This window comes from Malus sylvestris, chromosome 11, assembly GCF_916048215.2.
Source record: "Malus sylvestris chromosome 11, drMalSylv7.2, whole genome shotgun sequence".
Taxonomy (NCBI): domain Eukaryota; kingdom Viridiplantae; phylum Streptophyta; class Magnoliopsida; order Rosales; family Rosaceae; genus Malus; species Malus sylvestris.
Window position 1 is genome coordinate 1,964,126 of NC_062270.1, and position 22,988 is coordinate 1,987,113.

At 40.3% G+C, this 22,988-nt stretch overlaps 3 protein-coding genes and 2 pseudogenes across 8 annotated transcripts; 2 read left to right on the plus strand and 3 right to left on the minus strand.

Annotated features, from left to right (window-relative positions):
• Nucleotides 1–141: 141 nt before the first annotated feature.
• LOC126590649 (carbamoyl-phosphate synthase small chain, chloroplastic-like) lies at nt 142–3,802 on the minus strand. Its single transcript, XM_050256128.1, has 10 exons — nt 3,580–3,802; nt 3,057–3,189; nt 2,528–2,616; nt 2,383–2,443; nt 2,218–2,285; nt 1,963–2,091; nt 1,751–1,860; nt 1,047–1,394; nt 781–946; nt 142–471 (listed from the first exon to the last, which is right to left on the minus strand). The coding sequence occupies exons 1-10, from the start codon at nt 3,707–3,709 to the stop codon at nt 422–424; spliced, it is 1,284 nt and encodes a 427-aa protein (XP_050112085.1). The 5' UTR covers nt 3,710–3,802; the 3' UTR covers nt 142–421.
• A 3,701-nt stretch (nt 3,803–7,503) lies between these two features.
• On the plus strand, nt 7,504–9,274 carry LOC126590523 (UDP-glycosyltransferase 92A1-like). 2 transcript variants are annotated; one of them, XM_050255969.1, is made up of 2 exons: nt 7,504–8,425; nt 8,537–9,274. In XM_050255969.1, the coding sequence occupies exons 1-2, from the start codon at nt 7,578–7,580 to the stop codon at nt 9,072–9,074; spliced, it is 1,386 nt and encodes a 461-aa protein (XP_050111926.1). In that variant the 5' UTR covers nt 7,504–7,577; the 3' UTR covers nt 9,075–9,274. The 2 variants fall into 2 exon arrangements, with proteins under 2 accessions (XP_050111926.1, XP_050111925.1); XM_050255968.1 differs by having other exon boundaries at nt 7,504–9,274.
• A 135-nt stretch (nt 9,275–9,409) lies between these two features.
• Nucleotides 9,410–11,788, minus strand: LOC126589194 (lysine-specific demethylase JMJ30-like; annotated as a pseudogene).
• Nucleotides 11,789–13,514: 1,726 nt separating this feature from the next.
• On the plus strand, nt 13,515–19,192 carry LOC126590522 (UDP-glycosyltransferase 92A1-like). Of its 5 annotated transcripts, XM_050255967.1 has the most exons (5): nt 13,515–13,990; nt 15,078–15,136; nt 15,906–15,949; nt 16,114–18,347; nt 18,459–19,192. In XM_050255967.1, the coding sequence occupies exons 4-5, from the start codon at nt 17,500–17,502 to the stop codon at nt 18,994–18,996; spliced, it is 1,386 nt and encodes a 461-aa protein (XP_050111924.1). In that variant the 5' UTR covers nt 13,515–13,990; nt 15,078–15,136; nt 15,906–15,949; nt 16,114–17,499; the 3' UTR covers nt 18,997–19,192. The 5 variants fall into 5 exon arrangements, with proteins under 5 accessions (XP_050111924.1, XP_050111919.1, XP_050111920.1 ...); XM_050255962.1 differs by having other exon boundaries at nt 13,516–13,990; nt 16,114–19,192; XM_050255963.1 differs by lacking the exon at nt 15,906–15,949 and having other exon boundaries at nt 13,516–13,990; nt 16,114–19,192.
• On the minus strand, nt 19,150–20,320 carry LOC126589195 (lysine-specific demethylase JMJ30-like; annotated as a pseudogene).
• Nucleotides 20,321–22,988: the final 2,668 nt, after the last annotated feature.

The following is a 22,988-nucleotide window of genomic DNA, read 5'->3' on the forward strand; positions in this document are numbered from 1 at the left end:
CCTTAACCAGAGCCTGCTTATAAATGAGACAATTCACTAAAAGCAAAAAAATATTACCACCATTAAATTATGCAACTTTTCTTCTTTTTTGGCTAAACCACTGATCTCATGGATTCTGAAGCAAAAAAAATATAACTGATATTGTAGAATAACCATTGTATTGAACCAATTAAAGCAAACAAAACAAGAACAAACGAATCAATTGGAGCAAAGTTTCGAGCGTGACAAATATTCATCTCAAAATTTCAGTTGCTAACAGCATCATGACTAGAAAAGACGGGGTGGAACTCCTAACAAGTTTTTGGCAACCGTAAATGTTAATCCCATAGATACGAGCAGAGGCTGGACTTGTTTATGACAATTTGAACCCTCGCCCCCTCAGGGCATGCCGTCCATCAACTGAAGCTCAGTGCAGATACCTTCATGCATTTACTTTTACTTTCTTAATCAGCTCTATGAATTCGCTAAAAACTGCAGCAAAAACAAATTAAAAAAAAAAAAAAATCCCTTTTTAACTTTTTTTGTAATGTAACGTTACACCATATGTAATTTTATAAAGAAATGGTATCGTAAGTGTGATAGAAAGTAGCTAGAAAGAAGCAACAGGATAAAGAAAAGCCGCCATTGCTATGAGCTCCAGTTTCACCTTTCAGTAGATGATGAAATTCCTAGATTTCCTGTTAAAAGTGCATGTCTCTAGTTGGTGCAAGCACCTACCACATAAAATACTACTAAATTTAATGTTTACTTATCAGTATGTAGAAACACAATTCACATTACCGTAGTCTGAATCATGAGGTCCCGGGGATGCTTCAGGGTGGTACTGAATAGACATGATGTTTCGTGCAGGATAGGCAAGACCAGCACAACTTCCATCATTGAGATTAACATGAGTTACTTCTACACCCTCGGGAAGTGATGCAGCCTCAACTGCGTAGTTGTGATTCTGCGACAAAATTAAAGAGGTTCACAGATGCTTGACATGTTTACTTCAGGATGACAGTTCAAAAATTTCGAACATCATAAAAATTATATGATTGAGATACCTGAGCGCTTATCTCAACATCTCCAGTACGAAGATTACGGACTGGATGATTTCCTCCATGGTGGCCAAACTTCATTTTGAAAGTTTTACCGCCTAATGCCAGGCCAAGCAATTGATGGCCCATGCAAATTCCAAAAACGGGAACCTTCCCAAGAATTTCCTTGACTGTTTCAACAGCATAAGGAACAGCAGATGGGTCTCCGGGGCCATTGCTGAAAAGGACCCCATCTGGTTTCATTTTCAGAGTCTCTGAAGCTGGCCATGTTGAAGGCACAACAGTGATTTTACAACCATACGAAGCCAAGCGCCTGAGTATATTATGCTTGATTCCAAAATCATATGCAACAACCTTCAATTCATACCGAAAGGAATAAGAAAAAAGGTCAACTAAGACCAAAGTACCAACATCAGAGCAAAACTGGTCCGTTAGCAAATGTGTTTGCCTTTTGTTTTCTAGTTAAGGAGATAAAGGGATGGAGGAGGAGAGAAACAAGATATGAGAGGTGAGTGGTCACGAAGAGAGTGAGAATAATAGGATACAATTAGAACTAAAGAGCATTTACTTCCAAAACCATCCTACATATTTCCCTTCATCTCTGTTCTCATTCTCCTCTCCTTTTTCCCTCTCTTTAATTTAAAAAAAAAGAACGAAAATGATACCAAACATTCCGGAAGGAATTCAAATTTAACTCAATGCTGACTTACGTGAAATGCATCTGCATCTCTTTTGCTGGAGTTAAATGCCCACTCTGAATGTGTTTTATCAACCCATTCATGAGGGACCTTACATGACACACCACTTATTAGATCCACCCCTGCAAAATTAAAACAATAAATCTTGGAACTTTAATCCTTTGACATTGTTTTTCTTCTGTTAAATCCTTTGACTTATTCAACTAGCTTGATTTAATCCTTACCAACAATGTCCCACGAACGAGACATTTCCAATAGTTCTTCATCTGATTTTGTCTGTTCTGTGCTCAAAACACCAATAAGGCTTCCATCTTGCCTTAGTCTTCGGGTGATAGCACGTGTGTCAACATCATCTGTTGCATAATCAATCAGCATGGGACACAGAGAGTGAGATTTACACACATACAGCTTAGCACACCAACTAACAAAATTCTGCAAAATATTAGTGCCTTAAATATTGATGACCGGGTCTAACTTACAAATTCCCATGATGTTTCTTTCTGCTAAATAATCACCAATTGTTTCTGCACATCTCCAATTTGATGTACTGCAAATTTTTAAAGACACACAGTTTAGTTTATTGTCAAAACTGAGCACAGCTCAATCACGGAAGCAGCTGATATTCCTACAGCAAGGAAGCACACCTGATACTTAAACTTCGGATCACTAAACCGGCAAGGAAGCATTTCCTTGATTCTTCATCATCTAATAAGGACAACACCAATTTCATAATTCAGCATATCCAAGACAGCATAAATTTCAAAAGTAGAGAAAGAAAACTCCACCCACCAAAATTTACACCAGTGTTTCCAATATGTGGGTTTGTCATCAGGACAAATTGGCCAGCATAACTAGGATCTGTAATAATTTCTTGGTACCTGCGTAAACATGTAAAATGCATGTGTATCAGACTCCATATATGACTCATGCTGAACTTATCAACTCTTGGACATTGATGCCCAACCAAAGACGAGGTAACTAGTTCAATAATACAAGTACCAAAATTACGTTAACCAAAGTGTGATCATCACTACAGAATGGGAAAAAGAAACACAGGAGCTTTGTGAATTTCACATAATCGCTCAGGTTGAAGACAGTCCAAGAAGGCTAACAAATAATCACCTAGTACTCTGGTTATTATACTACCAAGCTCAAAAGGTTATTCCTACAAAAGAACAATTTAAAACGTTACAATGTTAAGACATGCAGCTAAGTCCCACGAATATGCAGCTAAGTTCCACGAACAGAAAGAACCCGACATCAAAGTTAAAATGTTAAGATAAGTTGCTGGTACATACAAAATCATAAGTTGTCTCACCCGGTCAAGGATGTGTTGAATACAACTTCACCAACTTGGGTCCCTGAAGCACCAAACGACTTTGCTCTCCAGATTGAACCATCTTCAAGCACTAGCCTAGCATCTGAAGTCTTCCAAGGTTTCTCTGCCAAATCTAAACCCCAACAAGCAATGCAAAACACAAAGAATCATACATTTTTAATAATAAAACTACATATTTAATCTGTATTATCAAAATATTAACAACATTAAGTCTGAGAGTGAATGCTGAAGCCTAAGAACAAGAATTTCTATAAAACTGAATAAAACCATCATTATTTTTCCTTTTTTTAAAATTTTTTTTTTTCAAATTTCTGGACATAAAACTGGATTTCCATGGCACCCAATTAACTTGTTCTCCCATCTTATTACCGTCAAATATACACACTCTTTTTTTTTCTAATAAAAAACAAATCTTTTGAATATTCATCCGCATTAACGTAACGGGAAAGCTGGAATACTGAAAGCAAAACAATTGAAACAAGAGGTAGCGGCAGAGCAGCACCTGGGACGGCGGTTGAGGTGGCGGAGGAGCATCTGAGAGTAAAAGCTCGAAGCTTTAAAGGTTTTGGAGACTTGGGATTGAATAAAGTCGACGGATTTCTAAGAGCTAATTCCATAGCTGCCGTGGCCATTCTCCTCTCTGTTGCGGCAGTGGATTATTTGGCTTTGCTAACTGAGAGAGAGAGAGAGAGAGACGTTGTTCCCTTTTTATGGTCGGACACAAAGTAAATGCTACAGCCTATAAGAGGTAAATCTTACATAGAAACGACCTAATAAAGGGTATTCATAAAAATCTTTTAATTTTTTTGCTGTTGGATTAAATAAAAGAAAACTAATGAAAATGGTTTGAAAATTTTGAGTTTTAATAATAAAGATTAAAGTGAAGTTGTTCATTTTTGTGGTCGGACACAAAGTAAATGCTATAAGAGGTAAATCAAGAATCTTTTAATTTTTTTTGCTGTTGGATTAAATAAAAGGAAAACTAATGAAAATGGTTTGAAAATTTTGAGTTTTAACAATAAAGACAAAATAAAGGGTAAAGTGAATAATATTGATTTTTTAGTGTAAAAATATGGTTTTTCGTTAAAGTGAACAGTATCAGGGGCTTTTCGTTAAAGTTCCCTTAAATAAATTGAAGAGTTCTTTAGTATTACAGTTTTGTGGTATTATTCTTTATTTATAAGTGAGATGTATTAGGTTTGATTCTTGTCAAAGACAAATTTGAACCATATTATTGCAAGCCCATTGTGAGGCGCTTAGCCACTTCCCCACCCCTTTAGTGTAGATAATATCGTTTGGTCAAAAAAAAAATGAAGAAGATCTATGACAAAAAATTAACAAACGTATGTGAGAGGTAAAAATGAGTGTGTAAATAGCACTATCCATTTTTTTTTTTGGAACAAAGGTACCATTCATTACTAACAACAAACATTACAACACAAAGGCCCAAAATTTACAACATAGAGGCCCAAAAACAAAACACAAACAAACAACAGAGGCCCAACCAAAAGTTGAGACCAAAACAAAAGAAACATAGAAACAACCGGATCCATTGCGTCTTCCGCCATAACCGTCGCTACAACCACCAAAACAGTAGCCGTGCATGTCGATCCAGCCAATTTCGTTCCCCAAACTAAGCCTCGCCTCATCGATACCAGCAGCCAATCCTAAGCTTCACTCCTAGCACAGCTACATACAACTGAGAATCTGCAGCCAAGTGAAAAAAGCTTATGGCAATCCACGAGCAACACTGCCAACAAGGGCAGACATCAAAGAGAAGGTGGTGGTGCAAGGAACACCCGACCTAGTGCAAGGAACACCCGACCTAGTGCAAGCACCAGCTCAATATACACCAACTCGAAACACAAAAACAAATTTTGGCAAAGGGTACTGAAGCTCGAAAATTGGATGAATATGGATGAGAGACAGCAGAGGGGAGAGAAGAAGGCAAATCGGCCAATAAAATCAGGGAAAAAAAAACAGCGGATGGAAGAAGAGAAAGAGAGAGAAAGAAAGAAACGAAAGAAAACCCACCGATCCCAGCTGGAGCTAGGATCGACGGTACCGAAATTTGACTTGATTGGGAACGACTCACACATATTGGTGAGAATAACCCTTAAACAGAGGGAAGGTCTCTCACAGAGAGAGAAAGGGAAAAAAATATATTTTTCTAACACTATCCATTTTTAACTTTAGAATTGACCCAAATCTTTATCCTAGTTTATAATTTGGACATTTGTTCATTAAGGTTTCTGAATGTAACAAAATATTATCATTCGTTCATGTCATCAACATTGGGACGAAGCTACGAACATGCAAGTCTATCTAATTCATCACTTTCCTCTCTTGATTTTCATTGATTTCTTCAATAGATTGGCAGCTTTAAGTTTGAGATAGGGTTCCTCCACAAGGTTTGTCCACGAAGGGTGAGTCAGGGCTTAAGATCATGCCAAAGGCATAATCAATGGACAATAGGTGAATATTCTTGTACCACCCCTTGTTGATCCCGAGGGATGGAGGAGGCTAAGTTAGTCGGAAGATGGTTATCGGTTCAAGGACGGGGGAGATTGAGTTAATATGTGTTGAAATGTCTCACATCGACCGTATCAATGATAAAAGAAGAGTTTAAATACCCTAATCCCACTCCAACTAATATCGAGGCCTTTTGTGATAAAACCTCACACGTGACGGATTATGCAGGTGGTAATTACCAAGTTGGAGACAATATCGGTGTTGTTGGAAGTGGGTCGTATGACCCTTTTCTTTGATAATTCTACATGGTATCAGAGTCAAGGAGCGGGCCCGTACCGTATTGCCACGTGATGGGTGGGTCCCTTGGCCCCGCGCGATGATGGTGGGTCCATTGGCCGGCGTGTAGGATGAGTCCCCTTGGCTCCACGTGGTTGTCGATGTGTGGATCTCCCACGTGTGACCTGATAATTGGGTCCCACGTGAAGGGGCGTGTTGAAATGTCCCATATCGACCGTATCAATGACAAAAGAAGAGTTTAAATCCCCCTCCAACTAATACCGAAGCCTTTTGTGAGAAAACCTCATACATGACGGATTGTGCAGGTGGTAATTACTAAGTTTGAGACAATATCGGTATTGTTGAAAATGGGCCGTATGACCCGTTTCTCTGATAATTCTACAATACGAAGCTATTGTCTTGGATCGATTATGTAACGTTTGGAAAGAAAGGGAAGATCTCGATACCTGAGTAATAGTTTGCCGAATCTTTAACTAACCTTCGTTGACTTTTGCCGAACTCTGGAATTAAATTCGGTTGGATCTGCCGAAAGGCTTTATGTAACTAGGGTTTGCACAAACACGGTAAACTAAAAGTGAAGGAAAGAAAATAGTACCGAACGCAGGGTTAATTAATTTGTTGTCTTGCTCCTTAGCTCTTCAGCATTCAGTAATTCTTCCATGGCTTGGACAGAATCCCCCCTCATCTTTTATGGCATTTCTGATCATGTCCCTAACCTCACAAGTCACAAGCATTCTTTATTTTAACCATGCAGATGCAGCTCCGCCCTCTCGCTGCCTCCACGCACACGCCGGCCTCTTCTCCCAAGAACTTAGCATTGTGAAACTGTTCAGGTTCAGCTCCCGAAGGCCACCCATGTATCACCTTCCCATGACAAAGTGCTTCAATCACCGAGTTCACATATACTTAGTTTAGTTTGGTTGCACAGTTTCTCTAGATCATTTTTGTCTTTGCATTCGGATTCATTAAAAAGTTAATGTTGATATTGGCCAATGGGAAAGGATTTAAACAATATTTGGTACCATGTTTGCTGCTCATATAAATTTCTCTTGCAGTTGTTACCTGACCATTAAGGCATGTTAAGCAAAAAGTTAGGTGCATCAAGAAAGAAATAAAAAAAGCAAAGATAAGAAGAATTAAGCATAGGTTTGAACAAGTGGAGAGAAGTTCGGCTGGGCTAACCCACAAAGCCACCCTAGCTCCCAACCATCTCTCTCATTCTCTTTAATCTTTGCTGCTAAGATATATCAACTGTTGCCGGCAGGGTTGGCAGGTCTCAAGTTGCTAGGATAGAGGGAATGAGATCCCCTATGGATTTCTATGTTTGAAAACCGTGGATCCAGAGATTCGGATCGTTCAAAAAGAGAGAAAGAGATATGGGCCGTTCAAGTTTTTGGATTTTTGTGAAGTGGGCAAGTGAAATGGACTAATAGGAGTTGTATGATTAAAATTGTGTGGTCTGAGTGATCCGAATCTCTCGGTCTCCAGGCAACAGGCATAAAAATCCAAAGTGGCTCCCAATCCAGGATGGTGCATGCATGCTAATTAATCCCAAAGGAACCCTTTAATAATCTCCATTCTCTTCACACACACACACACACACACACACACACACACATATATATATATATATATATATATATATATATATATATATATATCACAGGTTCTGGTAAGGAATAGTAAGCAACACAATATCCATCTATATTTTTCATTCAATTTTCAATAGCAATGGCAGAAATCAAGGAACACATAGTTATGTTCCCATTCATGGCACAAGGCCACATAATTCCATTCCTTGCCTTGGCCCAACAACTAGAGCAGAAAAAAGGTTGCACCATAACCCTAATCAACACCCCACTCAATATCAAGAAGCTCAGCTCCTCCCTCCCTCCGAACACCACCATTCGCCTCCTCGAAATCCCTTTCAAGAGCTCCGACCACGGTCTTCCCAGCGACGCTGAAAACACCAATTCCCTATCCTACCATCTCATCCTCAAACTCTTTCAAGCTTCCTTGTCACTCAAGCCTTCTTTCAGAAACCTAATGCACGGTCTTGTCCATGAAAGAAATGGACTGCGCCGACCGGTTTGCATGATCACTGACATCTTCTTTGGGTGGACGATTGAGATAGCTCATGAGTTTGGCATGTCCCATGCTGTGTTCTCCACAGTTGGAGGGTTCGGCATGGCGTGCTATTACTCGTTGTGCTTGCATTTACCTCATCTGAAAGCAAAATCCGGAGAATATGAATTCACACTGCCTGATTTTCCAGAAGCTAAGAAATTTCATATATCCCAGCTCTCAGAAAGTCTTAAACTGAGCAATGGCACCGACCCCTTTTCAGTGTTTGTGCATAAATCATTCAATGAGTGCATGAAAACTGACGGAATGGTAATCAACACGGTGGAGGAGCTAGACAAAACCGGGCTGATGTACCTCCGGAAGATCTTTAAATTGCCAGTTTGGGCAGTTGGACCGCTTCTTCTATCATCCGGAAATGGGACTAAAAGGGCAGGAAAAGAATCCGGACTCACACCAGAAGCATGCAAAAACTGGCTTGATTCAAAGCCACCCAGGTCAGTTTTGTACATTTCATTTGGTTCTCAAAACACAGTTTCAAAGTCTCAGATGATGCAATTGGCAATGGCATTGGAGTCAAGTGGTAAAAACTTCATTTGGGTTGTTAGGCCACCATTGGAATATGATGTTGATTCAGAGTTCAAGGAGAAGGAGTGGTTTCCGGAAGGGTTCGTGCAGAGGATTAAAGCTCGAAACAAAGGGCTAATTGTCGAAAAATGGGCACCTCAGGTGGAAATACTGTCTCACAAAGCAACCTCTGCTTTTTTGAGCCATTGTGGATGGAACTCGGTGATCGAGTCCCTTGTTCATGGGGTGCCTTTACTCGGGTGGCCTATGGCTTCAGAACAGTTTTTCAACGTCAAGTATCTGGTGGAGCAAGTCGGAGTTTGCGTGGAAGTAGCGAGGGGGAAGAGTTGTGAGGTTCAGAAGGAAAATATAGTGGCGAAGTTGGAGTCAGTGATGAATGAGACAGAGAAAGGGAAGCAAATGAGAAGGAAAGCTAGCGAGGCAAAGGAGATTATTAGGGATGCCATGAAGGATGAGGAGGGATACAAAGGTTGTTCTACTAAAGCTTTGGAAGACTTTCTAACAGCCGCTGCAATGTCATACAGGGTCGAAGAAAACAGTGGACTCAAAACCAAATGAAACGTTACTAAAGAGGAGAGAAAAACTAGCGCTTAGAAAGTAAAGAATTTAAAGGTCGCGGTTCTTAAGAGTGTTTCCGTTTATGATTTTTTTTCTTTTCTTGGCTTTATAATCTGTCTTGTTAACTTTGATTTCCTTCTCTGCAGTTAATGTTCAGTTTCAGTTAACAATTAATCACATATATTTGATACAAGTACAAATCAATCGCACATAACATGATCAGAAAATGTCCAGCAGCATAACACCGTAAACCAAATTGAACGAATCTGACTCAATTAATGAAACGAGAGAGAGAGAGAGAGAGAGAGAGAGAGAGAGAGAGAGAGAGAGAGAGAGAGGTTGAAATGTTATCCTAAAAAATGTTGTAACAGTTACTTCACAATTGAGACCTCTGTGAGTCTGATGATATGCTGTAAAACTCAGCAGAATTGCTTATACATGATAATGTAGTCTTGTTGCAGCTGAAAACTGCCCTGTCCACCAATAATAAAAAACAATCAGCAAGACACAGCTGGGCTTCCATCCTTCGTCCACCAAAAGCTTCGAACTTAATACCACTACACTGTAAAAGCTATGAACTTTCATACTCACTCCACCAAAAGCTAACAGAGAGACTTGGCGTTAGAGATCGCACATGGTGCCACCACTTTGGTGGGATATAAATCATATTACCTTCCTCTAAAATGCAGTCATGAAATTCCTAGTCATGCATCTTTGGGAACTTGTCTAGATCAACCTTCAAACCAAAGTCTTTTCAATCAGTATATATAATTGAGCTTCAGAACAGGGAATCCGATTCCATCTATATGATCTACATTGACCTCATCAGAGATAAAGGAATCGGCATGCATGGCAAGGCACTCATTGTTTAGAATGGAAAAACAACGTAGCATCGGTAAGCTAAGCACAACAAAATAAGAAGGTCAAGAATGTAATTACCTGGCTTGAGTTGCATAGCATGGTCTCAGTGTATGGATAGAGTTCCTCGGACAATGATGCAAGGTAGAGCCTTACATACTTTTTGCCAACTACCTGAAAATGAGCAATGGATTTGAGTCATACAGATGTTTGGATCATTTTATTCTAGTAGCAAGAAAATAACATGCATATACAAATAGACAACGGATACATGTGCTCGGGCACGCAATCAAGTATAGCATGTCTGTGCCTGGAATGAAGCATGCAGAACATTCTTGCCATTGATGATAGATTGAAATCATTCTGCAATTTGGAGCCAGAGAACCTAGGCATGTTCTATGAAATTATCAGCTTCTTTAAATACGCACATGGTTTTACTTTTTAGAGATGGAACTGTGACAATGCGTTTAGTATACAATCCTTTGTTTTCTTTCCGTGAGATTCGTATATCCACCATCACACACAACAATCCCATTACAATTTCTTTGTTACCCTAGAAAAACTATGAACGAACTCTGGAACTCATAACTGAAACAATTTTACGGTAAATCCAGCTTACTGGATGATTATTCTACTAAGTAAATCATAACACTCTAGAAGGCAACATCATGATGTAAATACTTAAATTTTAGGAAACTGAATCTAATATACCTGAGCAAGAACATTATGGTGTGGATCGTGGTGTAATGGAGTTACTGTTCCAGCAGACCTTAGTTCGCCACCACCGGCAAAACAATAGTCAGGAATACATATGTCCTCACGTAACTCGTGTATCTGCATATCAATAATGGGATATCAGATATACGAAGGTGGAAAATTGGCAAAGTCCAGCCCAACAAGTAGGCATATCGCCATTACAAACATGGTAACGGTGTAAAATAACACACCTGATCAAACAATGGATGCTGAGCAAGGTATGTTGGGGCAGCAGAAGCAGAGCCATTAGCCTGAATCCTCTCAAGAAACTGGGAAAACGTAATAAGCTCTTGCTTCCACTCCGGGTACAAATAATTTTTCCCGACCTGCAGTGCATTCAAAACTTTACCAATTTTCAGTTATATAACAAAAAATCAACGAAAGAACGAAGTAAGTAATTCAATCAACCATCAATTTTCAACAAACTAGTACTACTACATTATGAAGAAAATCACCTCAACTGGCACGGTGCGATCACCGGCAACCTTTGTTAGATAATCCTGGCCGGCCAATGATCCATGCCATCGGTTATTACCACCGGACAACCCGGAAACAAGTATTCGCTCAAAAATCCCTCCAAAGATAGACCTGATCTCTTCACAACCATTTTACAAGAAAGTGACTTTCTGCGCCAAACATCAAGCAACTGCAAATCAAAATGTAAACACAGTAAAAATCAATGGTAATTTGAAAGAACCCAGTAATTTTCAAAGCTACCCTTTTGAAAACAGAGGACTTTAGGAATTGGGATATCATTAATGCTCTGAATTGCAAAGAAAGACGCTTCCTTTGAGCTATGAGAGTTAAAAAGGCTGTGAAATTTGATATCAAATGACGAACCTCACCTCCTCCGAGACGACGTCTTGCCGGCCCAATCGGCGGTCCGAATTGGGACATTTCTGCTGTTGCTGACGAACCCTAGTTGCCCTGGCTTTGGCGGCGACGACGGAGACGAGGGAGTGCAAGTCGGGCTTCAAGAGCGGGCCGCCCATGATGAGGCCCATATTGAGAGCACGGAGGGCGTCGCTGAACTCACCGGCGGCGACATGGAGCTTGGCCACGTGAAGGCAGGCCATGGAGTAGGCGTCGCGCAGCCCGTTTCAACCGGGATGGGTAAGGTTCGGTTCATATAAATGTAATCCCCGGCCCGCCCGATGCTTTTCCTTTGAACTCAGGTCTAGTCCGGTCCTTCAAAATTGGGCTGGCTCGGCCCGTGCCCACCCCTAGGCTTAACCACTCCCCACATTTTTAGTGTAGATAATATTGTTTGGTAAAAAAAAAATGAAGAAGATCTATGAAAAAAAATTAACAAATGTATATGAGATGTAAAAATGAGTGTGTAAATAACATTATCCATTTTTTTTTTTTTGAAACAAGGGTACCATTCATTACTAACAACAAATATTACAACACAAAGGCCCAAAATTTACAACACAGAGGCCCAAAAACAAAACACAAACAAACAACTGAGGCCCAACCAAAAGTTGAGACCAAAACAAAAGAAAACACAGAAACAACCGAATCCGTTGCGTCTTCCGTTATAACCGCCGCTACAACCACCAAAACAGCAGTCATGCATATCGATCCAGCCAAATTCGTTCCCCAAACCAAGCCTTGCCTCATCGATACCAGCAACCAATCCTAAGCTTCACTCCTAGCACAACTACAAACAACTGAGAATCTGTAGCCAAGTGAAAAAAAAACTCATGGCAATCCACGAGCAACACTGCCAACAATGGCATACATCAAAGAGAAGGTGGTGGTGCAAAGAACACTCGACCTAGTGCAAGCACTAGCTCAATACACACCAACTCGAAACACCGCAACAAATCGCGGCAAAGGGTGACTGAAGCTCGAAAATTGGATGAATATGGATGAGGGACAGCAGAGGGGAGATAAGAAGGCAAATCGGCCAATAAAACCAGGGAAAAAACAGCGGATGGAAGAAGAGAAAGAGAGAGAGAGAGAGAAAGAAATAAAAGAAAACCCACTGATCCCAGCCAGAGCTAGGATCGACGGTACTGGAGTTGGACTCGATTGGGAACGACTCATACATATCGGTGAGAATAACCCTTAAACAGAGGGAAGGTCTCTCACAAAGAGAGAAAGGGAAAAAAGATATTTTTCTAACACTATCCATTTTTAACTTTAGAATTGGCCCAAATCTTTATCCTAGTTTATAATTTGGACATTTATTCATTAAGGTTTCTGAATGTAACAAAATATTATCATTCGTTCATGTCATCAACTTTGGGACGAAGCTACGAACATGCAAGTCTATCTAATTCATCACTCTCCTCTCTTGATTTTCATTGATTTCTTCAATAGATTGGCAGCTTTAAGTTTGAGATAGGGTTCCTCCACAAGGTTTGTCTACAGAGGATGAGTCAAGGCTTAAGATCATGTTGAAAGGCGTAATCAATGGACAATAGGTGAATATTCTTGTACCACCTGTGAAATCCCATCCCCGGAATTTCACTATTCGTTACTTATCACGTAATTTAAATTCCTTATTTCGCAATTATGTTATCTTTATCAGTTAATTTCAATTCCGTTAATTTTTGGAATGTTAATTGATTGGTTATTGAGTTTGAAGTTTCGTAATCAATCTTTAACATTCGTCGACCTTTCGAAGTTATAACTAGTGTTTTTAAATAGATCTCGACCCCATGAATGCATAGGCGAAAGTCGTTTGAGAGTCCGAATTATAATAGTATAGTTATGGACGTTTGAAGTTGTGAAACTATAGATAGTAGGAATTATTTAACTTCCACTTGTGGGTAAAAGGCCCAAACACATATTTGGGTTAAGGGACTGATTAATTAGAAGTGGAAAGGGACCAATTAGAGTGTGGAAAAGATTAGACAACAATCAATCAAAAGGGAGGAAAAGAAAAGAGGATTTTTTTTCCATTCCATTTCGGTTGACCGTACACCCCAACCACACCTTCAGCCGGTTTAAATTCCGGCCATTTCAGGTGATCTTCAACCATCCCACACCTGTCACATCTTTCATTACCTCCCATCTACCATATCCCTACAATTTCGAAGGAATTTAAAGCCCAAAAACCATGTAAACTGTGCGGGTGAACGAAGGCTTTTCACGGCGATTCCATCATTCCGACAAGTTCTACCACCCACCCTCACTCTTAATCAACTTCCTTTGGACCCTGGATCAAGACCCAACCAGTTGTAGGAGCATTGGAACACCGAGGAATTCGAATTGAAGAACACCTACCTTAGGGTTTCCGACGGGTGCGAGCCAATTTGGGGTCTTCCCGGCCAAATTGGACTTGCCCACAGGTATAAAGTTTACTCTACTTGTTGAGATCTTCTTTCTTGTAAAATTTGAGAATTTTTGGAAAAGGTCGAATTTTCTAGTGTGTGACATCCGATTTATGAAATGTTGATAGTTGAGTATATTTTCAATAAGGTCCGTCACTTGAATATTCTAGCAATCGATGATCCAACCATTGGATCGTCACCAAATTGTAGTATGCTATTGTAGATATTATTTAAGGATTTACTTTTGGGTTATCCTGAAAAGTTGCGGGATTTCGTTGTGTCTTCATCGGTAGTTTCAGCAAGACTAGAGATTTATTGACTAGGGCAAGAGAGAACAAAGAAAGGAGAAATCTTTGAAGAATAAGCTTAGCTTTGTGAGAAAGATTAGCATGTTATATCAGGGTGGCAAAAATGTGGCAGTATTCACGACGTTTAGTTAAGAAACTATGGCGTTCAAATTTGTGTCAGTGGTAGTGAAATTGAAACCTCGTCGCGTACTTAGCTGCTTGCCCTAGTTCAGTTACAACAGCGGTGTGTGTAGAGTTATTTGTGATAGTCATAAGAATTGGTGCTGCTTGTTGAATCTATAGTAGGAAGAACCAAGCAAAATCTTTGTTTGAGTAGCAAATGGAGTATTCCGAGTTCTTTTGTGCACACCGGCAACCTTGTTGAGTAGTCAACATTAATTTTTTCAGTGTTTTCTTTTGAGATTTGTAAAAGAAATCCCTGTACTAATTTGCGGGTCTGTTTTATTTTGGGTTTCCGGGAGAGAAATAAGAATAGGAAGCTCGGTATTATATACTTTGGCTTGCTTATGAGTCATGCATACGGTTTAGTATGAGGTGCTTTTTTCCCCCCAGAGTTATCCCTTTTGGGTTTAGATATTTGAGTAGCTTCGATAGAAGGTGAAGTATTAGGTATGTTCTAAATTACAAATAAAAAATCTAGTGATTGGATCTTACGGAGCAAGTGAAGTAAGATCATGGACCCTACCTTAGAACGACGGTTCGATTTCTCATTAAATGTTATTGTGGGAGACATATGAGAGTTGTTGGGTGTGTGAATTATCGAAGGAAATCTAAATGTGGACTTGTACTTTGTTTAGGCGGTGAGAGAGCGTGATGCCTTGACTCTTGTGCTAGGGTGCATTAACGCGGACTCCAGGTGAATGATTTTAATTTATGTGATATTGGTGATTTCCCTGTTTTCGTAATTGTTATCTTGTGTGGATATGGCTTGGTTTTATAAATATGTTTTCCATTGAATTGTTATTCTTAATGCTTAGCCATTGATTTAAGTTTATGAAATGAGATTTGACGTGTATATATTGAAATATGGTTTGATTTGTTTGATTGGCATGTTGTGATGAAATATGAGGGCTAGTGGTGGATCGTTAAACCATTGGGATGAGGATTTGTTGCTTCGATATTGTTTCATTTCCCGCTTCGTTATTCGTTCTAAATTTAGTGTGTGCCTTATTTCCCTTGGTTGAGCTTTGGTAAATTAAGTAACTTGTGCTTGTCTCATTTCCTTGAGCCGTTGTACATTGAGTGATGGTTCGGAATCGTATCCACTTGGATTTCGTTGAGTGATGGTCTGAAATCCCCCTACTCCGTGATTCCGTTGATTGATGGTCCGGAATCGTATCCAGTTTGGTTTCATTTAATGGTTGTTATGCCTTGTACTCCACGATTCTGTTGAGTGATGGTCCGGGATAGTATCCACTCGGATTCCATTGAGAGATGGTCCGAAATCCCTTATACTCCGTGATTCCATTAAGTGATGGTCCTAGATCGTATTTACCTTGGGTTTCATTAAATTTGGATTGAGATAGCTTCAAAGATGTAGGCTTCGGCCGAACTGTGTCGCTCTAGTCCTACTTTTCATTGTGTTGTATGAGATTATAGTTGTGAGATGTTGTGATTTGTTTCAGACGAACCGTTGGCTGTTTGAGTGACTTCTTCAGAGTTTTCAAAGGTTTGGTATTGATTCCTTATGAATGATTTATATTCAAGGTTTATAAATTGTGATTAATGGCTGGGTTTATTATTAGTATCACATACTTTGTATTATTGCCACTCACACGAGCCCCACAGCTTATCCGGGTTGTTGTTTACCGATGCACCATTCCGATGGTGTAGGCACTGATCATACAGGCGACATGTTTGAGTAGACTTCGAGAAGTTTGTAGATGGGGGTAGCAGTGCAGTTATCAGAGACTTGAAGCGTTAGGTTACCCTTGATCCACTCTTGTACTTTATCTTTTGGGACTTTCTTTTGAACACCTCGAACTTGTTCTTAGTCTAGCGAGGGTTGTGCTTCTTTTTGGAATGTGCATATTTGTAAATACCTTGTGGAGAACTTAGCCACCTTCATATTATTTTGGTTTATCAGTTAAAGTATTTCATTCCGTAACTTATACCGTATTCATCGAACGTTATTTTCCCTTGTCACGCGTCAATCCTCGATGTATATTAGGATCGGGACGTGACACCACCCCTTGTTGATCCCGAGGGATGGAGGAGGCTAGGTTAGCCGAAAGATGGTTATCGGTTCAAGGACGGGGGAGATTGGGTTAGTATGAATCTATTGTCTTGGATCGATTATGTAACGTTTGGAGAGAAAGAGAAGATCTCGAGACTTGAGTAATAGTTTGCCGAATCTTTAACTAACCTTCGTTGACTTCTGCCGAACTTTGGAATCAGATTCGGTTGGATCTGCCGAAAGGCTTTATGTAACTAGGTTTGCACAAACACAATAAACTAAAAGTGAAGGAAAGTAAACAGTACCGAACGCAGGGTTAATTAATTTGTTGTCTTGCTCCTTAGCTCTTCAGCATTCAGTAATTTCCATGGCTTGGACAGAATCCCCCCCTCATCTTTTAAGGCATTTCTGATCATGTCCCTGACCATTAAGGCATGTTAAGCAAAAAGTTAGGTGCATCAAGAAAGAAATAAAAAAGCAAAGATAAGAAGAATTAAGCATATAAGGTTCGAACAAGTGGAGAGAAGTTCGGCTGGGCTAACCCACAAAGCCACCCTAGCTCCCCACCATCTCTCTCATTCTCTTTAATCTTTGCTGCTAAGATACATCAACTGTTGCCGGTAGGGTTGGCAGGTCTCAAGTTGCTAGAATAGAGGGAATGAGATCCCCTCTGGATTTCTATGTTTGAAAACCATGGATCTAAAGATTCGGATCATTCAAAAAGAGAGAAAGAGATTTGGGCCGTTCAAGTTTTTGGATTTTTGTAAAGTGGGCAAGTGAAATGGGCTAATAGGAGTTGTATGATTAAAATTGTGTGGTCTAAGTGGTCCGAATCTCTCGGTCTACAGGCAACATGCATAAAAATCTAGAGTGGCTCCCAATCCAGGATGGTGCATGCATGCCAATTAATCCCAAAGGAACCCTTTAATAATTTCCATTCTCTTCACACACACATACACATATATATATATATCACAGGTTCTGGTAAGGAATAGTAAGCAACACAATATCCATCTATATTTTTCATTCAATTTTCAATAGCAATGGCAGAAATCAAGGAACACATAGTTATGTTCCCATTCATGGCACAAGGCCACATAATTCCATTCCTTGCCTTGGCCCAACAACTAGAGCAGAAAAAAGGTTGCACCATAACCCTAATCAACACCCCACTCAATATCAAGAAGCTCAGCTCCTCCCTCCCTCCGAACACCACCATTCGCCTCCTCGAAATCCCTTTCAAGAGCTCCGACCACGGTCTTCCCAGCGACGCTGAAAACACCAATTCCCTATCCTACCATCTCATCCTCAAACTCTTTCAAGCTTCCTTGTCACTCAAGCCTTCTTTCAGAAACCTAATGCACGGTCTTGTCCATGAAAGAAATGGACTGCGCCGACCGGTTTGCATGATCACTGACATCTTCTTTGGGTGGACGATTGAGATAGCTCATGAGTTTGGCATGTCCCATGCTGTGTTCTCCACAGTTGGAGGGTTCGGCATGGCGTGCTATTACTCGTTGTGCTTGCATTTACCTCATCTGAAAGCAAAATCCGGAGAATATGAATTCACACTGCCTGATTTTCCAGAAGCTAAGAAATTTCATATATCCCAGCTCTCAGAAAGTCTTAAACTGAGCAATGGCACCGACCCCTTTTCAGTGTTTGTGCATAAATCATTCAATGAGTGCATGAAAACTGACGGAATGGTAATCAACACGGTGGAGGAGCTAGACAAAACCGGGCTGATGTACCTCCGGAAGATCTTTAAATTGCCAGTTTGGGCAGTTGGACCGCTTCTTCTATCATCCGGAAATGGGACTAAAAGGGCAGGAAAAGAATCCGGACTCACACCAGAAGCATGCAAAAACTGGCTTGATTCAAAGCCACCCAGGTCAGTTTTGTACATTTCATTTGGTTCTCAAAACACAGTTTCAAAGTCTCAGATGATGCAATTGGCAATGGCATTGGAGTCAAGTGGTAAAAACTTCATTTGGGTTGTTAGGCCACCATTGGAATATGATGTTGATTCAGAGTTCAAGGAGAAGGAGTGGTTTCCGGAAGGGTTCGTGCAGAGGATTAAAGCTCGAAACAAAGGGCTAATTGTCGAAAAATGGGCACCTCAGGTGGAAATACTGTCTCACAAAGCAACCTCTGCTTTTTTGAGCCATTGTGGATGGAACTCGGTGATCGAGTCCCTTGTTCATGGGGTGCCTTTACTCGGGTGGCCTATGGCTTCAGAACAGTTTTTCAACGTCAAGTATCTGGTGGAGCAAGTCGGAGTTTGCGTGGAAGTAGCGAGGGGGAAGAGTTGTGAGGTTCAGAAGGAAAATATAGTGGCGAAGTTGGAGTTGGTGATGAATGAGACAGAGAAAGGGAAGCAAATGAGAAGGAAAGCTAGCGAGGCAAAGGAGATTATTAGGGATGCCATGAAGGATGAGGAGGGATACAAAGGTTGTTCTACTAAAGCTTTGGAAGACTTTCTAACAGCCGCTGCAATGTCATACAGGGTCGAAGAAAACAGTGGACTCAAAACCAAATGAAACGTTACTAAAGAGGAGAGAAAAACTAGCGCTTAGAAAGTAAAGAATTCAAAGGTCGCGGTTCTTAAGAGTGTTTCCGTTTATGATTTTTTTTTCTTGGCTTTATAATTTGTCTTGTTAACTTTGATTTCCTTCTCTGCAGTTAATGTTCAGTTTCAGTTAACAATTAATCACATATATTTGATACAAGTACAAATCAATCGCACATAACATGATCAGAAAATGTCCAGTTCGCCACCACCGGCAAAACAATAGTCAGGAATACATATGTCCTCACGTAACTCGTTTATCTGCATATCAGTAATGGGATATCAGATATACGAAGGTGGAAAATTGGCAAAGTCGAGCCCAACAAGTAGGCATATCGCCCTTAAAAACATGGTAATGGTGTAAAATAACACACCTGATCAAACAATGGATGCTGAGCAAGATACGTTGGGGCAGTAGAAGCAGAGCCATTAGCCTGAACCTCTCAAGAAACTGGGAAAACGTAATAAGCTCTTGCTTCCACTCCGGGTACAAATAATTTTTCCCGACCTGCAGTGCATTCAAAACTTTACCAATTTTCAGTTATATAACAAAAAATCAACGAAAGAACGAAGTAAGTAATTCAATCAACCATCAAATTTCAACAAACTAGTACTACTACATTATGAAGAAAATCACCTCAACTGGCACGGTGCGATCACCGGCAACCTTTGTTAGATAATCCAAGTCATTTCATTTACTCCTGGCCGGCCAATGATCCATGCCATCTGTTATTACTCCAAGCAACTGCAAATCAAAATGCAACCAGGTAACAAGTACTCGCTCGAAAATCCCTCCAAAGATAGACCTGATCTCTTCACAACCATTTTACAAGAAGGTGACTTTCTGGGCAAAACTCCAAGCAACTGCAAATCAAAATGCAAACACAGTAAAAATCAATGGTAATTTGAAAGAACGTCAGTAATTTCAAAGTTACCCTTTTGAAAACAGAGGACTTTAGGAATTAGGATATCATTAATCTCTGAATTGCAAAGAAAGACGCTGACTTTGAGCAATAAGAGTTAAAGAGGCTGTGAAATTTGATGCGAAATGACGAACCTCACCTCCTCCGAGACGACGTCTTGCCGGACCAATCGGCGGTCCGAATTGGGACATTTCTGCTGTTGCTGACGAACCCTAGTTGCCCTGGCTTTGGCGGCGACGACGGAGATGAGGGAGTGCAAGTAGGGGATGGGCAAAATACCATGACTACGGGACCCCAAGTTGACGGTTATGGATAATATGAAATTTAAATGGACAGTTATGGGTATTATCCACGGTTATAACGCGTATTCATCGATTATAGGTAATATTCATGGTTATAATAGCTATCTATTTACCCATTTAATTTAATATATGTAAAATTAAAAAAAAAATTAAAAACCCTCAAAGAACTTACAACTTGTAAGTTACTATTATTTGTTGCTTCCCTTAGGGCACATCGGTTATGTGTTGCTTGCCTCCGCTTCTGATCAGCAGCAGTCTTCTCCGGCTGTTGCCAAGTTAGTTATCTCTTTTGACCCTATTGCCGAGGTCAGAGAGGTACGTTTCTTTTTTTTTTCTTCTTCTTTGTACATTTGTATATTGTTGACCCTAGAAACTACAAAGCCTACGTGGCGCGCAGGCCGAGTATATTCTAAGCTAACTACGTCCTTCGGTGATTGCGGGGCGTGCCAACTCATCGGCCGAGGCTCGGTCGAGGAGTAAATTTCATGATGCTGTGTTGAGTCGCGCTACTGACTTCTGCGTCTTGCGATTGCGGCCGAGAAAGGAACACGTCTCGGCCTCTTGGGTTCTCGAGCCTGAAGACAAGGCTGCTATTTCTTACAAAGTTCACGAACCGAATTCGGCTTGCAATGTGCCGAGTGTAATAACTGTGACACCTCACCTCGCCGAGAAGGCTAATGAGATGACCTCGACCAACAAGGATTCGAAAACCCTTCTCGACCGAGACTTGGATAGGTAACCGACCGTTCTCGCCGCAGTGCTGTTGATGCCAACGGAAGATACTGCGAGACCGACCGACTCTACGGTGACAGAGCTATCTATGCCGACTTAAGATACCACCGGTTGCTTCCACAGTGCTGTTGATGCCAACGGAAGATGTGTCAGCGAAAAAGGAAAAGAAAAAGATCTCAAGTTGTGAGAGTTTGCGCAGGGCAAATTTGTATTGATTTTGTGTGTTTTTTTTGAATGATGCACTGCCTCTGTATTTATAGAACCTGATGTACTTGCTTGGCACGGCCTGACTCTTATTTCAAATTCCCTTGATCTTTAAAGGATTTGATCTTTGGTGACGTGGCTTCACCACTTGCTTTCCTCCATCCATCTTTACGGAACCAACCCAAGAAATAAGCATTAAAAACCTAGCCTACCTTATCATCACATCACCAAAAAGACCTACGTTCCTAGGCTTCCTTTAAATGAATATTAAATTCATTTTATCTCATAATTTCATCCCATCCATGCATCATGCATGCATCTCAACAAACCATCTTGATCGATTCCGAGCTACGTGCTCAACAACATTTATCCACCATTTATCACCCACTTTTAAATGGATAATAACAATAAAATACTCCAATGCTCTAATCTACCACACGTTTAAATCCCAAGAACCCCAAATTAAATTGAACTGTACTGCTCACTTTGAAGATATAATTTGCACCTCATCTTGTACAAGAAAATATCAAGATAATTTTTTAAACGATAAATATCATGATAAAAATCATAATATTATCCTTTAACAATAAAAATTATCTCCACTTTTCCATCCGACGGTTGAGAACTACGTTTTCTCAACGGCCTTGATTACATGGGCCGATGGTGTAAATTTGGGTCCAAACATATATATATATATATATATATATATATATATATATATATATATATATATATAGACACTCACATTGAATTGTCATCGTTTTTGTGTTTTGGGTTTTTATGTTCTTCCATGCATTGTCGTTTCGGGCCATGATATTTGTTTGTTTCTTAATCTTTTACTTTTTGATCCTGATTTCATGGTTATGGGTGTAGCAGAAAAATATCGTTCGTAAACTATTATTTCAATTATTGGAATTATATGACGACTTAAATGATTAAAATATGAAAATGTATGCTAAAATGTACTTATAACGGTGATTAATTGTCAGAAAATGAAAATTATGACAAAATTTTCTTTTGTAATTTTCAAATTGTTAAAAAAAATAATGTAGACGGGCGAAAAAGGTTAAATGGGTAAAAAAATGATAAACGGGTAAATGGTTATGATTAAATGGGTAAATGGGTACACCGTTATGAGTATGGATAACCGTTTATAAACGGCTATGGTTATGGGTATAACCATTTATGTAATTACCCGACGGGTAAACGGTTATGCGGGTATGAACATAAATGGTTTTGGGTAAATAACCGCGGTTACCCGCTCGTCATAATCGTTGCCCATCCCTAAGTGCAAGTCGGGCTTCAGGAGCGGGCCACCCATATCCAGAGCACGGAGGGCGTCGCTGAACTCACCGGCGGCGACATGGAGCTTGGCTACGTGGAGGCAGGCCATGGAGTAGGCGTCGCGCTAAACTGGCAGAACGGAGTTCCAGGGACCAAAGTGGAGCTGCTCCCAGGCCATCTCGCTAGCGACCTCCCCTACGTGGAGGTCCCTGGCTGCGACTCGAAACTCCATTCTGACGTAGAAGTAGCCGCCTTGCTTGAAGATGGATTGAAGAAGGTGGGTCGACTCGGAATCCAGAATTGGGGTGTCGACATGGTGGTCGGAGGTGGCGTCGGATATTTTTCTAACTAATAACTGATAAGAGATCCAAAAATTATTTCCTTTATTGATAAAAACTATAAAGTGTATATGCGATGTGTTGGCGCGGTTTTTTGTTTCCATTTTTTCTCTTTTCTGTTTTGTTTTTTTTTTGTTGTGTTTTATTTTGGATCGATGTGTCGAAATACAGATCGGTATA

Excerpts from the sequence above, each read along its gene's own strand:
- LOC126590522 (XM_050255962.1), top strand. The coding sequence starts at position 17,500 with ATGGCAGAAATCAAGGAACACATAGTTATGTTCCCATTCATGGCACAA.
- LOC126590523 (XM_050255968.1), top strand. The coding sequence starts at position 7,578 with ATGGCAGAAATCAAGGAACACATAGTTATGTTCCCATTCATGGCACAA.
- LOC126590649 (XM_050256128.1), bottom strand. The coding sequence starts at position 3,709 with ATGGCCACGGCAGCTATGGAATTAGCTCTTAGAAATCCGTCGACTTTA. Across the intron at positions 2,617-3,056 it reads TTCAACACATCCTTGACCGG|GTACCAAGAAATTATTACAG; the intron begins GTGAGACAACTT and ends ATGTTTACGCAG. Across the intron at positions 472-780 it reads ACCTCATGATTCAGACTACG|TTTTTAGCGAATTCATAGAG; the intron begins GTAATGTGAATT and ends TTTTTGCTGCAG.